The sequence below is a fragment of the Typopeltis vanoorti genome, chromosome 8 (assembly GCF_054136105.1).
Source record: "Typopeltis vanoorti isolate ZY-2024b chromosome 8, IOZ_Tvanoo_1.0, whole genome shotgun sequence".
Taxonomy (NCBI): Eukaryota; Metazoa; Arthropoda; class Arachnida; order Uropygi; family Thelyphonidae; genus Typopeltis; species Typopeltis vanoorti.
In genome coordinates this window covers 43,036,142-43,051,555 of record NC_143556.1, presented here as the reverse complement: position 1 = coordinate 43,051,555, position 15,414 = coordinate 43,036,142, and the positions used below count along the sequence as shown (strand labels likewise).

Below are 15,414 nucleotides of genomic sequence, written 5' to 3'. Positions count from 1 at the left end.
TACAATAGAATCTCATGAAAACGTGCATAACGTGCTAAAGTAGTACAAAAAAAAAAAAAAAAAAAAAAAAAACGTTAATTATTTAACACAGTTTTGTATGATAATTTCCCATACTTTAGGAATAGTAAGAACGTCATTGCGGTTTGGTCTGTGTAGTAGGGCTTCAGAACTTTCTTTGTATAAACGTTCATGTTTAAATATAGATCTATGTAAAAGTTTAGCCTTTTCCCAATGGATCCTATGGTTTGGATTTTCAATTCCGTGTTGAGAGAGGCCAGATTTCTGTGGTTTAAGAAGACGAATGTGGTCTTGATGTTCCGAGATGCGTTTCTGAACAGACCTACCTGTCCAAAGTAAGATAATTTGCATGAGCATGGAATCTCATAAACACCATGTAACATCAAGGATGAGAATTTGTCCTTAGGAGAAGGTAATAAGTTGTAAATTTGGTTCATAGGTTTGTAAGTAGTGGCAAAATTGTATTTCTTCATAATTTTAGAAAGACGTTCTGAGATGCCTTTAATGTAAGGTATGGGAATCCTATGCACTTCTTCCTGTCTGGTTTGATGTATGCAGAAGTGACTGATGATTTTTTGAGTTGTTTTGGGATTATATCCATTTAGGATGGCTGTATTTTTGATAACTTCTAATTCCTGGTTTAAAGATTCTTCAGAGGAGCAGAATTTGTGTGCTCTGGAAACTAGTGATTTAATAATACCATATTTCTGAGATGGATGATGAACAGAAGAATTGTGAATGTAGCGACCTGAGAATCTAGGCTTGCGAAAGACGGAAGTGGCGATGGAACCGTCTTCTTTTCTTGGGAACTTACTACAAAGACACGTGCACACAAGTACTAATAACAGCAAATGAGACTGAAGCTAGGAAGCTAGCATTAGTGAAATCGGATTACATCCGATTTCACCAGTACAGCCACTCTGGGCTTGCAGACCACGCTCTGGATACTCGCCACAGAATAAGATGGAAAAAAGCCACAGTAATACACCGCAGCAAGTTCAAGTATGAAAGACTATTCATGGAATCAGCCTCGGCCCTTAGGAACATGCCAAACCTCAACAAATTTGGATGCATAAAACTGCCCCAAATTTGGGAAACTTTTATCAGAACTTCAGCCCAAAGGCCAAGAACTACCAATATAGCCCGCCAGGGGGCACCATCAGGACTTTAGGAAACGCTAGCTTCCTAGCTTCAGTCTCATTTGCTGTTATTAGTACTTGTGTGCATGTGTCTTTGTAGTAAGTTCCCAAGAAGATGGCAACGTGACGTTCGCCGAAATATCGGAAAGTATATATTAAAGTTTATTTAATCTATATTTCTAGTATACGCTGTCAATTCCTTAAATATTAGTTATCATTATTATTATTATTATTATTATTATTATTAATATCATCAGACCTCCATGGAGTCTAGACTCATTGTGGGAGATCTCACTCTCAAATGCCTACCTCATGTACTGTCTCTGCACTCACTATACTTTCAGAAAATGCATTCCAATCACCCACCACTGTCCATGCAAAAAATCTACTCCTCACCCCCTCCCTGCTCACATTCTCCTTATACATCTTCCAGCACATGGCATTCAGTAACAGATAAATTACGTGAAGGTAATTTTCTTTTAAAGAGTGAAGCAGCAACTTGAAAGCATAGTTTATTAACATCTTTGCCTGAAAGTCCCAACAGATTGCATTTAGTATTATGCAAATAATCAAGATATGGAATGGATTTAGGTACAACAGCAAAACACACTAGTCTCAGCTCAAACAACAGGGGGTCCAAAAGTGTTAATAACCCGTTTATTAGTAGGAGTGTTGTCAGCAGTAAATTTTTGCTGACTATAACAATTCATATTTTTGCATCAGTGTACATGAATGTCTTCTATAAGAGCATATTAATGATTGTTCGAAACACATAGAATGATATCCAGTAATTCATCTTCCAGAGTTGCTGAAACTCTTCTTTCAAGATCTAGTTATTTAGAAGTATCACCTTATTTCCACATATATTCCTATCAACAAAATTTCTCATCTATTACCATCTACAGAAGACAATCCATCATTTCTGTCTTTAGCTGATGTTTACCAGATTCTTCTTAATGTAATTTGATACATTTTGTGCAGATAAGCTGTTCTGTGGAAAAAAATATTAATGAACATAAGTACCATATTGAATATGCGAAACCTCAAAAATCTGGTCTGGTATAGCATAGTATTGACACTAAACATAATATACTGGAGGATGAAGCTCGTCTTCTCCATAGAAGCAGTTTTAAACATGAATGTCTTTTCAAAGAAATTGGGAAGCCCTTTTATGTCGGCCTAATCTGATTCAGAATGATTGTCTCTCTCTCTCTCTCCCAAAAGTTTGGGATATTCTCGTTTTATGTAAACATTAAATATATTTTTAATGTTTACATAAAATGAGAATATCCAAAATTTATTTCTAGCATGTAGCAACCATTTTTAATTGCTAAACTGATTTACGGTATATACTTCCTATTCCTGTTCTCTGATTTGCTTGTTGTTTCTACACACTGATGATGTACTGTTATTTTTAGTACAAAATATATGTACTTTCATTAAAGTTTATTATTATGGTTATCATGTAATTTTGTTGTTTTATCGTTATGCCACAGTTACCTTTAAAGATTACACACAGTGACTTTTGTTTTTGTCTCCTACTTTTATCGAATTCCGTCTACAAACTACCACATGGAACAAGCTTCATTTAAGAAGAATTAGTACTTCAACTACTAGATGTAGCATTGTGTATTATTATTATTATTGCGGGCAACTCCAGGGAGTCCTTAGACTCATCGAGGGGAGGCCCCAAATTATGTTCATCACAACTATTTGACATTCATACAGTATCTATCATACCTTGCCTTAAACTCATTCACTGTCACAGCATCCACCACAGACTCTGGCAGCTCATTCCACTCATTCACCACTCTAAAAGTAAAGAACCCAGCTCTAACACCCTCCTAACCACACTTTTGCCCAGTTTCCATGGATGTCCCCTAGTCCTCCCACAACCAGCCCTGTTCTCAAAAATATCTTCTGAATTAATTTTATAGAAACCCTTCAGTAATTTGAATGTCTCAATCATATCTCCCCTCCTCCGCCTATCAACCAATTTTTGCAGCCCACAAATCCTCATCCTGTTCTCATAAGGTTCATTCCACAGACCTGCTATCATGGTCACTCGCCTCTGGATCCTTTCAACCTCCTCCCCATCAAGAAGAAACCTAGGTGACCAAATCTGAGCACAGTAGTTGAGATGGGGTCTTATCAAGGCTCGATACAGAGGAACAATAACCTGCTTGTCTCTGCTTGTCAACGTATTCTTCACCAACCAAGTGATTTGATGAACTGATTTAGCCACTTTTGCAATGTGTCCCCCTAAACTTCAGCTCCTTATCCACCAACACTCCTAAATCTCATGTCTCATCAATTTCCTGGAGTACAGTTCCACCAATGTAGTAAACTGCTGCTAATCTTTTCACCCCAAAATGTATAACCTTACATTTTGCCACATTAAATTGACATCCATTCTGCTTAGCCCAAACCTCCAATCTATCCAAATCATCTTGCAAAATTTTGACATCCTGTGCATTCACTATTGCCCAACCCAACTTTGCATCATCTGCAAACAAATGAACTGTTCCTCTCAGATCCTTTCCTATATCATTAATGAACAAATTAAACAGCACTGGTCCAAGAACAGATCCTTGTGGCACACCACTAGTCACAGGCCATCTTGTGGACTCTACTCCTGGATAAACCACTCTCTGATATCTCTCCATCAACCACCCTCGTATCCATCTCACCAACCCTATATCCATCCCCATATGCTGCAATTTACGGATTAGAATTCCATGTGGTATCCTGTCAAAAGCCTTAGCAAGGTCCAGTAGAATCCCTGTAAACCCATTACCCTTATCCAGTTCAGCCGTCACTGTGTTATAATACGTGAGCAAGTTACTGAGGCATGACCTACCCTTCACAAAACCATGCTGTCCCCTGTACAGTATCTCATTTTCATCAATCCAATCTTGTATTTTCCTCTTTACTATTTTCTCCAAGACCTTGATAACGATTCCTGTTATGCCAATTGGCCGGTAATTTTCTACAGCAGCCTTGGAACCACCTTTATGCAGCGGAACCATTTTCCCCTCTTTCCACCCCCTTGTGACTGACCCAGACCCGAGGCTCAAATTAAACAAAATGGTCAAGGGCACTGACAATTCTTTAGCCTCTTGACATACGACACAAGCTGGTATACCATCCAATCCCACAGATGTATTGACATTGAGGTTCTGTAATAGACTATTTACCTCTACTTCATTCATCTCAATTCCAGTATAAGCTGTTGGTTCTTCCATTCCTACAATGTCACCACCTGGATGATATACTCTTGCAAAGTGCTCACTCAGTAATTCCACTATATCGACTGATTCGGTTACCTCCCTACCCTCAGCATTTTTTAAAATCATTCTGCCATGAACATTTTTCCTTTTACTTGCAGCATATTGAAAAAACTGTTTGGGATTCTCTTTAGCCTGCATGGCCAATTTTCTTTCGTAGTCCGCATTTGTTTTTCTTACCACCCTTGTTACCATCCTGGCCTGAGCTTTATACTGTTCCTGCACCTGCTGGTCACCTCTCTCCTTAAATTCCCTCCACAATTGTTTATTTTTTTGCAGCTCAAGCTTAATAGTGTTATTCATCCATTTAACCCCTACTTGATTTATTATTCGAACTTTTGGTATACAGTCAACCATTGCCTCCTGCAAACACTTCTTAACCACCTCCCATGCACTATCAACATCCAGCCCTTGCAGTTTTACATGCCATGGCACTGAGCCAAACACACTCCTAAGCTTGTCATACTTACCAACTTGGTATTCCACATGTACCCTGTCTTAATTGTAAATTCCACTCCTTTAGCCACCTCCCAAGTCATGACCTTATGATTACTCTCACCAATTGATGGCAACATGGTCATGTTCATTACAGCCACATTCTCAGATGCAATTACTAGGTCAAGCACTCTCTGTCCCCTGGTATTTTCCACTACATGCTGTCGCAGATAGTTGTCCCTTAATAACCACATAAAATCCAATTCTTTCCTCCCATGTGCCCTCTCCTCTTTCCAGTCAATGTTACCATAATTGAAATAACCCATAATAATTACCCTCCTTCCACTCATTTCTTCTATTTGCCTATGCATACTATCCCCACCGTCTATTCCATCACCTGGTCTATAGCAGCACCCAATTGTATATATTGTTCTGCTAGACTCTATCTCACACCAAATAGCCTCAAATGTGCTCTTTTCTCTATCCTGCAGTTCAGCCTCTATACACCTTGGCTGCAACTCATCAGCTATCATCAATAACACTCCTCCCCCTTTTTATTCTCCCTGTCACTCCTGAACACGCTACACCCGTCGCATTCAATCCCACTAGCTTGATCATCTTCTGTCAACCATGTTTCACTAATACCAACAACCTATGACCTGGAAGTGCCAACCAAGGCCAAAAACTCTTCCTTCTTGTTCCTATTGTTCCTAATACTCCTGGCATTAGTGTACATCAATTGCAGAAGCCCATTAGTCCCATCACTACTTTGATGCCTTATACTAACTATCCCATTCTGATCTGTTGTCCTTCGTACTCGCTCGGGCATATTATACTCATTCATACACTCAACTGCCTCCCTAAAGTCTGCATATCTACCCCCCCCTTAATAAATCTAGTTTCTCTGAGTCTGTACATCCACTTCCACTTCATTCATCAACACTTTTTCAAGCCTCCGTTCACCAAATCCATTCAAATGTAACCCATCCATCTTATATAAATCCTTTCGCCCATCAAACTCACTCTACACATCCACAAATTCCAAACCACTCTCCATGTATAACCCATGCATAAAGTCATTGGCAATTATGGCCTTCCTTCTAAACACTTCACTGTCATACCGCAGCGAAATACTCACCATCCTAACTCTCTCACTCTTCTCTTTTGCTACCTCAAGCAATTCCCTCACATCCTCTATCATTTCCATTTTGTCTTCTTTCAAATCATTTGTTCCTGCCACAATTATCATCTCTTTCACCGTCTGTTTGTGGACTCGAATAGATTCGCTGAAGTCCTTTATGTTCGCACCTGGCTGGTATGATTTCGTCAAACTCTCAACTATCACACCTCTTAATAGCGAATCTCCATACAGCACTCGCTCCTTCATTTTATTTACATTTACGAACATTCTATTATTTTTCATAACAGACTTTCGCCATTTATTAGTCGGTACGTTCAGCACACATTTTTCCATACGCTCCAGTTGCCGCTTTGCTCTGTGTATTGCTCCACTCAACCAAGCGATTTCACTACTTGCATCTATCTCACCATTTTCATTATCAATTAAATCATCCATTCGTTCTATATTTCTACCTTCATTTACACTTTCAACGACGCTCTCACACCTATCTGGTACTACCTCGCAATTCCTTATCACATCACTAATTTCTATATTCTGACTATCTTTAACGATACCACTCTCGCCACCCGAAACACGCTTGAGATCCTCATTCTCCTTACACTTTCTGCACATATTAACTCCACTATCACCATCTAACCAGACTCCCACCACTCTTCACAAATCATACATCTCACAGACAGCACATTGCAGAACTCTTTTATATCAAAACTCTTAAACAAACATGGCGACCTGGCCACATTTTTTTTTTATTGGTGGCATATGTACGCTATCTTATCTTAAAAATAATAATTAAAATAACACAGAAAACACACAAAAATCGCGCCAAGAAACAAAAAGCAAACAATACTACGTAAAATTCTAGTAAAATTGCCAATGATAATATAAAATGTTACTAATCTTTTCAGGAGCTCTCGACAAGCTGATGATCATGTCAGTGCGACATCTGATATTTTATCTTTTTTTTAACTTCCAAGAAATAGTTACATTCATGCATGTTATTATTATTATTATTATTATTATTATTATTATTATTATTATTATTATTATCATCTGATCTCCATGGAGTCAGAGACACATTGTGGGAAGTATTGTGCTTTAAACTGATTCAATGTGTCTACATTCACCACACACTCAGGCAATGCATTCCACTCTCCATGCAAAGCACCTGCTCTTCACTCCTCTGCTCACACCCTCTTTATACAGTTTCCACTGATGACCTCTTATTCTACCTTCCCCTGTTCCATTCTATGAAAAATCTCTTCCATGTCAACCTGATAACAACCCCTGACTAAGTTATATATCTCAACCATATCCCCCCCCCATCCTCCTATTCATGAGACTTTGCAATTTACATTCTCTCAATATGTCCTCGTATTCCACATTCCAAAGACCACTGACCACTTTTGTGAATCTTCTCCAAACCCTTTCTAACATATCCTCATCACCTTGTCACCAATATTTTATTTATTTTAGCTTTATACCTTTTTAATTGAATTACAAGCAAGGCATCACATAATATTAAAGCATGAGTTTCTTTATGATATATGTCTAGAAAAAAAATGTCCAGTTCTGCTACAAAATGTTATTTTTTGATAATGTTGAAGAAATAGAGAAAATTACTTAAATCAGGTTCATTGTATTTCCATAAAATGTAATAAGATAAAAAGATATATTGCATTTCACCTTATTCCTTATAAAAATCATTACAACTGGATATAAACTAGAGTTTAACTTGCAAATACAGAAATTAAACTTAATTTCTAGTTTTATTTCACTATATACCTCTTCTCTGTATGTTTAAATGTATTTATTAACAGATATAGTTAACTTACTTTGTAATTCTTAATAAGTAAATGCTTACTTATTCTTAATGAGTGATGTTAAAAGTAATTTTTGGTAACAGGAACATCATACAGAGATTGATGCTCGATCAGGAACCTTTCAAGCATTTGAACTTTTTGGACAACAGCTTCTACAGAGTGGTCACTATGCCAGTGTTGAAGTACAAGAAAAGCTAGAAAAGTTAAATGATGCCCGACAAGAACTTGAAAGGTAAATAAATAACTTTGTATATTCTATTATTTGTATATAATGGAATGTATATAATAGTGTATAATTGTGTGTATATTATTTGTATTTGTAAAAATTAAAACCAATTTTTTAATTCACTACTTTATTGATGTCTGGATCACTGGAAAGCAAGAGAAACAGGTGAGAGCTTGTGTCAGAAGTGTTTTCAGAGTGAGTGTCAGAATTGTGGGGATACATTGAAATGAATGAAGAAGAATAAGAAGATATAAGTACTGCAAGTTGTTGTAGTAATTGAAGTGTTGGAGCAAGCAAAGGTGCATGTGGTATGAATGACATCAATGAATCTGTGGAAAATGAAGAGACTCATCAGATGATAATGAGAGATAGCATGCCTACGTGGATCTACAGAATGGAACATGAGATAAATTGACTGAAAGAATGTCTGGTAGGTGGTATGGCATAGAAGTAAAAGAATAGGAGATGCAAGGGAAGAGAAAGCTGAGTATGAAAGAAAGAGGAGGAATAAGGATCAAATTTTTTTATGGCAATTCCATAATTAGAGGAGTGCTTGAGGACAGCATGATGAAATCGTGTTTCTCTGGGACTAAGATTATGGAGGTGAGCGATGCTGTGAGGATGTAGAGAGGAGAAAGTGAAAGAGGTGACTATCTTGGGCAGTGCTAATGATATAGCAGGTAACAAGCATGATACATTAAGATATGAAAGAATTGCATATCAAGCAAATGAGAAGAGGAAGAAAGTAAAACTGAGTCTGTTTGCAATAGTTTAATAGAGGCGAGCTGAGATGAAGAGTTATGATTGCAAATACATCAGTGTACAAGTTGTGCAAGAAAAATGGTGTAGATTTAGTAGATGTATTGAGTGAGTTTGATGAACAGGACTTATATAAAAAGGAATGGTTTGCCCCTGAATGAATTCAGAGTTAGATATCTCAGGAAAGCATTTCAATGAGAATTTAGAAGTGCAGCATTAGGAGGATATTAGAGTGTTCTGGGGGAAGAGGGGGTTACACACAGGTGAATATGGGGTAAAGCACCCTAAACAGTAAGAAGGACAGTAAATAGATTATGCCAAATGTAGTCCTCCACCAGCATCTTAATGTTAGTGGTATAATCAGCACAATGTGTGAGGAAGGCTGTGGGATGAAGGGATATTGAATCTATGTAAGCTAATGCCAGAGGTATTTGGAATAAGGGTGAGGATTTTAAGGATGGGTTAGTTCAACTTGTCCAAAAGTTATAGATTTGATTACTGAAGGATAATACAGTCATAGGAATAGAATGCAAGTAGTATTAGTATTTTTATTATTAGTAGTATTAGAAATATATTTGGAGGACAGGGACACTGAGGACAGTACATTGAAGTAATATAGTTGCTTCCAGTATTGCAGAATCCTAATATGAACATGGTCATTGGGATTAGCTGATATATCAGTCCATGTGTTAGAAGATTTTGCAAGGGAATCGGTGACTCCTCTTAGTAAGCTTTTTAATTGAACCTCAGTTCTGGGAAGGTGCCAAGGGAGTGCAACTGTTTTGCTCTAAAAGGAATAGAACAGAACACTGTTCTCACATTATAAGCCAATCACTATCTCAGGAGTAGTGGTTGAGGTATTGGAGAAGATGGTTGAAGTGTTTGTTTTTAATATGATGATGATAAGGATTAGTGATTTCCTTTTGGAATTTCATCATGAATTGGTTTAATTGCAAAATGCCAACCAGATTTGTGTATTACGCTCATGCTGTTATTGATCTTGAATTCAAAAATTAGCTCAATACAAAGAAATCTGAAGCTGAAGTCAGTAATTATTGCAAGTATATCCAGAAATAATTTAGTAAATCAAATATTATCATTAGCAAGATATCATTATTAGAAAATTATGAAGGGATATTTATTAGAAGCAATAGTAAGCTATATACTGTGAGTGAAGAAGATGACACAATTTAGTGTCAAGTGGATGGCAAACAATATCAAACAGGAACTGCAGGTTAAAAAGAGGTTATGGAAGAGATATAAGGAGAGAGATGGAGAGCAGATGAATGAAGATTACAAGACTCAGGCCAGGAGAGTGACTAGTATGGTAAGGATGGCAAAACTGGAATATGAGAAGAGATTGGCACTGAGATCCAAAGAAAATCCTAGGGAATTTTTAGCTATGTGGCCAGTAGGAAGAGAAATGATTGTGGAAGAATGACATTGTTGGTTTAAAATGGGAATAGAGTAACAGGGTATTTCATCCTGGAGAAGTAGGTTTTAAGACTAGAGGGATAGGACAGGTTCGGTTAACAATATGCCCTCTAAGCTTTAGTCTACTGTCAAGCATTACTACCAAATCTCTAATGTCATCCACTTCCTGCAGTATGACACCATCAATATAGTACACAGTCTTATATTTCTGCACTCGAAAATGCAACACCTTGCACTTATTGATATTAAAACTACAACCCCACTCTTTTGTCTAAGTAAAAAGTCTATTCAAATCTTCCTGAAAGGATTCAGCATCAGCAGTGCTGCTTATAATTCTTCCCAACTTTGCATCATCAGCAAATAACTGATCTCCAGTCAGTCCACATGATATATTGTTTACAAACAAGTTAAACTGCAGGGGCTCAAGAACAGAATCCTGGGGCATGCCACTGGTTACACTCCTTTTTTTAGACACTGCTCCATCATATGCAACCTGCTGGCAGAGAGTCAATCTTTAATCCATCTAACCAATATACTATATTAATAGCATTCATTTTGAAATTTTCCATAAAGAGGTTGGCCAAGACTGGAGATATGGAGAAACTTAATATGCAATTCTTAATTCTTTTTACATATTCGTTTGTATTGATAACCATTGTTACATTTCCTTAGTCTGCCTTAAGTGCTACTATGTTTTCATCTCATCTTAATTCTTTCATAGCTGTTAATTCCAATTTTGGTATGTTTCTGAGTGGTGATTTAGTTTTTAATAAAAAGACTGAAGTTTATATGCAGATAAATACTGTGGTCTCTTGGAAAATTGTGTATTACCTTTTCAATGTGTACTCTAATTATAATGCACATTGAAAAAAGATTATCATTTTTGGTATACAGAGTACTCACCACAACGAAATGATTTTTAAATGCTGCTTCACACCATCATCCATTACAAAAGATAGGCATGAATTAAAACATTATAAGATAGAGTATACAATATATCCAGCACATCAGTTAAAAGGAATGCAGTATGTCATGATATATCAAGTATATCATGAATGGTTTTGGTGTGGGTCATTTGAAGAGATTGCTGATAGAAGGTAGAGAAATGAGTGCAGAGAATCTGATCAAGTAAGAAGTGATGTGAAAGAGCAGGAGAGTAAGGAAAGAGAGATTGAAGTGGTGCTTATGAATGAAGAAGTGGGTAGCATGAGAATAGAGAATGAGAGGACAAGTGTGCAAGACAAACAGGGAGATGAGAAGACTCAAGGTGGACAGGGGAACACAGTGTGAGAAAGGTTGATGCTCCAAGAGGATGTGAATGCATGTGAAGACAAAGAGAAGGGATCAAGGGAACACAGATGGATCAAGGGAACACAGATGGATTTCAAGAAAGTTCCGAGATGAATAAGGAGAAAAAGAAATGGCTCGAGGAAAGTATGGAGAAATTTTTACTAAAATAAAGAACCAAAAGGTTTCAATTCGGCAATGCAATATTTATAAAAATCAAGTGGATATTAGATCCAGCATTATTTAAAATCCGAATGTAGAAACTATGAAAGTTTTGTAAAAATAAACCAGAGAACTTACGGGAATACACTCATCAGCATTTATGCATCACCCTAGCGCGGACCACTTTAGAAAACATACACGCTGCTTAGGCGTCCATATATTCGCTTTCTAATTTGGTCCATTTTTTAAGATTTCACTGGCCTGACAGCTGTTTTGAACTGATTGGTTCTCCTTAGAGATGAGGCAGAAACCTTAAGAGAGCAAAAGCTCTCTTTCAATACTAAGGAACTTGAAACATCAGAGAGGTGTATTTTTTGTAAGCGAACTCTCGGTCGGTGCATAAAAGTATTTCCTAAAATAAAGAGCCAAAAGGCTTCAGTTCGGCAATGCAAAATTTATAAAAATCAAGTGGATACCAATTTCTACAAAAACTATTTTTACAGACCTTTCATAGTTTCTACATTTGGCTTTGAAATAATGCTGGATCTAATATCCATTTGATTTTTATAAAAGGAGGCTTTACTAAAAGTGGAGCCTTTTGGCTCTTTATTTTAGTAAATACTTTTATGCACTGACCGAGAGTTTATCTCTCCGATGTTTCAAGTTCCTTAGTATTGAAAGAGAGTTTTTGCTCTCTTAACTTTCCTGCCTGGTTTGTGAGGAAAACCAACCAGTTCGAAACAGCTGTCAGATCAGTGAAATCTTAAAGAATGGACAAAATTAGAAAGCGAATATATGGATGCCTTGGAAGCGTGCATGTTTTCTAAAGTGGTCCATGCTAGGGTGACTCATAAATGCCAGCAGGCATATTCCTGTAAGCTCTCTGATCAATTTATTTTTACAAAACTTTCATAGTTTCTACATTCTCCTTTGAAATAACATATGGAGAAGTGACATCCAATAATTGGTATCAGTGAACTTTTTATAGATCTAGGAATGAACTGTTATGTTATATTATATACAAATGCTAGAAATAAAAGAAACAAGGCAAATCTTGGTTGCCTTGATTGAGCATGTTCATCCAAAAATGTTGGAATAAGTGAGACATGATTGGATGAGGATGACTTCGTCGTAACAGGACTAGAACTAGAGATGGAAAGGTACAATGTATTTCTTGAAGATAGAAAAGGGTAAAAAGGGGAGGTGGAGTGCTATTGATGATAGACAAAGAGTTATGTCTATACAAGGTAGATATGAAAGGGGAAATAGTGGTAGTGGTTTTGAGGCAGTATGGGTGAGATAGATATGAATAGAATGAAATACTTTGTTGCTATAGATCTGGTAATATGGAGAGTAGTGACTATGAAATGTATATGCAAATTAGCCAAGCATATAGGAAAAAGGGTGATCATTATGGGTGATTTTAGTTATGGCAGTATAGATTGGGATGATGAGATAGCAGCCGGAAGTATAGAAAATGAATTTCTTGAGTTTTTGAGGGACAACTACCACAGGCAGTATATGTAACAGAGGGCATACAAGGATTGAGGTTCTTGGATTTGATCATCTCATCAAAGGATGTTATTATAAATAAGGGTTCAAATCATCCTCCAGTTGCTGATATTGACCATGAAGTGATTTCTTGGGTAGTTGCTAGCAGTGTGAGGGCTTCTGTGAGGAAAGAGTATATGTGAACTACAATGCTGGTACTATGAGAGGCTCAGTTGACAGCCTGCAGATATAGCATGGAATGAAGAGTTGGGTGTAAAGGAGATCAATGCTGCCTGGGTGAAATTCAATAACTATCTAGACCTATATAGATCTAATTATCAACCTCTGACCTATTACAAAGGTCAGAGGTAAAATAAGGTAAGTGTGAAAATGGATGAATGAAGAGATTAAGCATACCATATAGAGGGGAAAAAAGATATTATGGAGGCAAGATAAGAGGAGTGGCAATAATCATTTCCATGAGGAATACAAAGAACAGGCAAGGGGAGTGACTTGATTGGTAAGGGTAGCAAAAGTGAAGCATGAGCAGCAGTTAACTACAAAAAGAATCTTACAAAGTTCTTTCGATATGTTGCCAGCAAAGAAAGGAATGATTATGGAAGGATGACATTGATTGGAGAAAATGATATAAGGACAACTGCTATAGAGGGTATAGTTGAGATATTTAGTGAGCAGTTCATAAAGGTCTTTCATTTTTGTGAGTGTGTCATCCTCGAGGGTTTCAGAGCAGTGAGTGATGAGGAGGAGAGACTGAACTGGAAGTGAGCAAGGGGTATATGGGGAATTGAGCAAACTTGTTGTTAATAAACTGTGGGACTTGATAATATATTACCACGTGATTTGAACTAATGTGCCAGGGTGCCGACATCTGCCTTGACATATTTGTTTAATATGAGTCTTGCTTTGGTTCAAGTTCCAAAGTCGTAAAGGGAAGGCAAGATTGTGCCAGTTCATAAGGGAAGTGACAAAACTCAATCATCAAACTATAGGCCTATCTGTGTATCAGTTGTTGTGATTAAAGTGTAGAAGAGGCTGGTGAGAACCAGGATCTAGAATTGGGTTGAAAACAATGCAGGAATTTGCTAAAGGGGGCTCATGTTTTAGTAATCTACTTACTTATTACAATAAGGTGACAGCTTCATTCGACAAAGGAGATGGATAGACAGTAATATACTTCAGTTTTACAAAGACTTTTGATAGCTTATCGCTTGATAAGTTGATAGACTAAAGCAGGTGGGGTTTGATATTTGACTAGTGCATTGGATTGGAGGTTGGCTATCTAATAGGTTTCAGCAAGTTGTGTATGGGAGAGCAATATCCCTGAAGAAGAAAGTCACTAGTGGTGTGCCTCATGGGTCTATTTTAGGGCCATTGCTGTTTAACGTGTATGTTAATGATATTATTATTATTATTATTATTAAACAAGACCTCATGGAGTCAAAGACTCATCTAGGAGGTCCTTTTATCTCACACACATCTCATCATACCGGGTCTTAAACACATTCAAACTCCCTGCAGACACCACACTCTCAGGCAAGGCATTCCAATCATTCACAACTCTGCACGAAAAAAACCTGCCTCTCACTCCCCTACTCACACCCTCTTTATACAGTTTCCAGGGATGACCTCTGGTTCTCCCCTGATCTCCCACTATTCGCTGTAGAACTTCTCCACCATTGATCCTATAGCAACCCCTTACCAACTTGTAGGTCTCTATCATATCTCCCCTCTTCCTTCTCTCCACTAGACTCTGCAAATTACATCTTTTCAATCTTTCCTCATACTCGACATTCCAGAGGTCAGAAACTACCTTAGTCAGTCGCCTTTGGACCCTTTCCAACATCTCTTCATCCTTCTGAAAACCAGGTGACCAAATCTGGGCACAATAGTCCATGTGTGGCCTAATCAAAGCCTTATATAATGGAACAAGAATCTCCCTACTTCTACATGTCAGTGTCCTCCTCATCATTCCCAGAAGTCTTTGTGTTGTCTTCACAATTTTGGCGATGTGACCCCTAAATTTTAGATCCTTATCCACTATCACTCCCAGATCTCTTATTTCCTCTACTTCCAACAATATATTTTCACCAAGCATAAATTCTGCATCCCATCTTTGTTTTCCAAATTTTAAAACCTTACATTTTGCAACATTGAACTCACATCCCCATTTGCTTGCCCAATCACTCAATTTATT

At 37.4% G+C, this 15,414-nt stretch overlaps 1 protein-coding gene across 3 annotated transcripts in view; it reads left to right on the top strand.

The window, feature by feature from the left end:
• Positions 1-15,414, top strand: part of LOC150103955 (spectrin alpha chain-like) — an 850,682-nt gene that overhangs the window by 515,464 nt on the left and 319,804 nt on the right. For all 3 annotated transcript variants that reach the window (XM_090397194.1, XM_090397195.1, XM_090397193.1), the window contains one exon: positions 7,924-8,072. In XM_090397194.1, coding sequence (XP_090253320.1) covers positions 7,924-8,072 — 149 coding nt within the window. The remainder of the gene's footprint in view (positions 1-7,923; positions 8,073-15,414) is intronic.